Here is a 2298-nt window from a genome sequence, read left to right as displayed (position 1 = left end):
GAAAGCAAAACTTACAATACGATACAGTCAAAGAGTAAGTCTCAAGTTGAGAGGATTTTACAAAATGGGAACTAGCCCTTGCACTCATGGTTAGCCCCACAAACATTATGCACTGTTAATGTAACACTTGTGCTGACATGCAGGTCCCGCAGTGGGTATAGGCCCTATAGAAAATAACAACATTGCCGCGTGAAATGCCGTGAATACAATAAAACAATAAGTTAACTCATCTTCCTCTGTATTCTTTACTGATGACTATACAGGTGACTCAGATTTTGCCAGAGTGACGTGTGAATTGAAACCTCACCATGGCCTCTGGTTTTACTCCAGCTAATACCAGCACGTGTGATGAGTGCCATACTGACGTGATGTCTGTCGAAACTTCCTATCGCCTCGAGATCCAGAAAAACTTGTGCGCTAAATGTGCTATTGAACAACATGACTCTATCAAAGGATTGGCAGACCAAGTGAAATGGACTTGTCAGAAGCACACCGATAGGAAAGCCGAGCTTTTCTGCATCACTCATGACTATCCAATTTGTCAGGTGTGTGCCGTTACCTCGAACCACACAGACTGTAAAAGGGATGACATTAACGACGTGAGAAAAGAAAGAGAAAAAGAACTAGCGGAACTCATCTGCCGTGCTAAAACTAGAAGTGAAGAACTGAAACAAAGCGATGAAGAAATACATCACACTTTTCAAACGACAAATCGTTTAACGATGATTAGAGAGCAGGTGTCTGCTGCCGCTGAAGACGAGAAATCGAAAATCATTAAAGATCGAGACCAGAGGGAAGAGAGGATCAATGCAGATTATAATGAGCAGATCAGGAAGTTAACTGAAATGCGTAACGAGAGGCTGAAACAGACCCGAGATGAAGCGGAGGAGAAACTCCGGAAGATCCGAGACGAGCAGTACTCACTTGAGGAGCAGATAGACAGGGTAGAACGGGAGCTGCAAGCAAGTAAAATTGAACTCATGCCTGGTCTCGAAGAGCTAGCTACCGACATCAGGGATGGATGTATGAAAGCTGAAAACCTCATCATCAAACAAGAGAATTTAATGAAGGACTTTCGTGACATCACCCGGCAAATGACTGAGCGCCTCAGTGTTGAGCTTAGCAGAGAGACACTAGACAGAGTGAAAGAGGTAATTGCAGAAATTAAGTTCAAAAGGGAAAGTGGACTTCTCGGTAGTCTAGAAGGGTTGGGAGAAAGATGGCTTAGAGTGAGTGATATATGCTTCGGCATGGGGAATTCTTCCACGCGTTTCCTAGGGTTCATCAGTAGCAATGAAGTGGTTATCGAAGACAGGAATTACATAATCACTAGGCGTCTTGATAATATGGCAGCAGCTCCTAGGTTCATTTTGTTACTTGTGTTCAAGCCTGTCTGTTACAATCCTCTGTCTGATGGTGGACATGTCTTCGGCACCACTGACGGTAAACTTTATTTGTACGGTCAGCAGTGGAATTATGAGAAAATGATTAAAACCGAGTACCTGAAGCCGCTTATAGTTACCGTCGACAAAAATGGATTGATTTTTGCTGCAGAAATCGGTGGGTCTTCCATTTCCGTGTTCTGCCCCAACGACGGGAAATGCCTTCACACTATCAAGTTGCCAAAAAAAATGTCAATGAGAGATTTGAAGACCATGTCAACAGGAAACGTGGTCGTGCTCGTTGACATGCGCAAGTGCGGAAACGTTATCTGTATATTAGATCGATCTGATGCGATCAAGTGTAAAACTTACATTTCTAGGCGCGCTGGTTGTGTAAATCTGAGAATTGCGGTCGATATGACAAGCGACTGCGTATACCTTCTGCAGTTTGACTTTGAGCGGCGTTTATTTGTTGTTAGCGAGGTTTTTCGATGTGGCCGTGAAGTATCACGTTGCGCTATGGAATGGTGCCACGATTTCCCTCATCCTTCCCTGTCATTTGACCTTCTACCACCAGACTTGTTCATTGTTCGTAATGCTGCTCAGTTCACCATCTTCAAAAGACTTCCACTGTTCAAATTTTGTGAGGGAACGGTGGCCTCCTCTGGCGAGGGTGTGTTGGGGTAGTGGAGTGTGTGGTAATTTGCAGAATTTTTACGATATTTAATTGGAAACGCACGACACATACTCATTTACATGGCATTCCTGCCTGCACTGAATGATATTCCTCGTGGAGGACTTTCACCAAATTACAAGTTCGCTGACAAAGACGTGTAGAATATTGTAAAGTCGCAGCACATTGATGCGTTGATATTTTTCTCTCTATCCGTTTATCAGAATCAGAATTTATTTCGTC

The 2298-nt window shown here is 43.6% G+C and overlaps 1 protein-coding gene across 1 annotated transcript; it reads left to right on the top strand.

The window, feature by feature from the left end:
- The first annotated feature begins 308 nt into the window (after positions 1–308).
- Positions 309–2069, top strand: LOC140236548 (uncharacterized). The gene has a single exon (XM_072316473.1). It carries the CDS (start codon positions 309–311, stop codon positions 2067–2069), a length of 1761 nt encoding a protein of 586 aa, XP_072172574.1.
- The last annotated feature ends 229 nt before the right edge of the window (positions 2070–2298 follow it).

The sequence above is a fragment of the Diadema setosum genome, chromosome 13, assembly GCF_964275005.1.
Source record: "Diadema setosum chromosome 13, eeDiaSeto1, whole genome shotgun sequence".
NCBI lineage: Eukaryota > Metazoa > Echinodermata > Echinoidea > Diadematoida > Diadematidae > Diadema > Diadema setosum.
Note: the sequence above shows the minus strand (reverse complement) of the source record. Positions and strands in the feature narration are given on the sequence as shown.

Coding starts and splice junctions, on each gene's coding strand:
- LOC140236548 (XM_072316473.1), top strand. CDS start 309: ATGGCCTCTGGTTTTACTCCAGCTAATACCAGCACGTGTGATGAGTGC.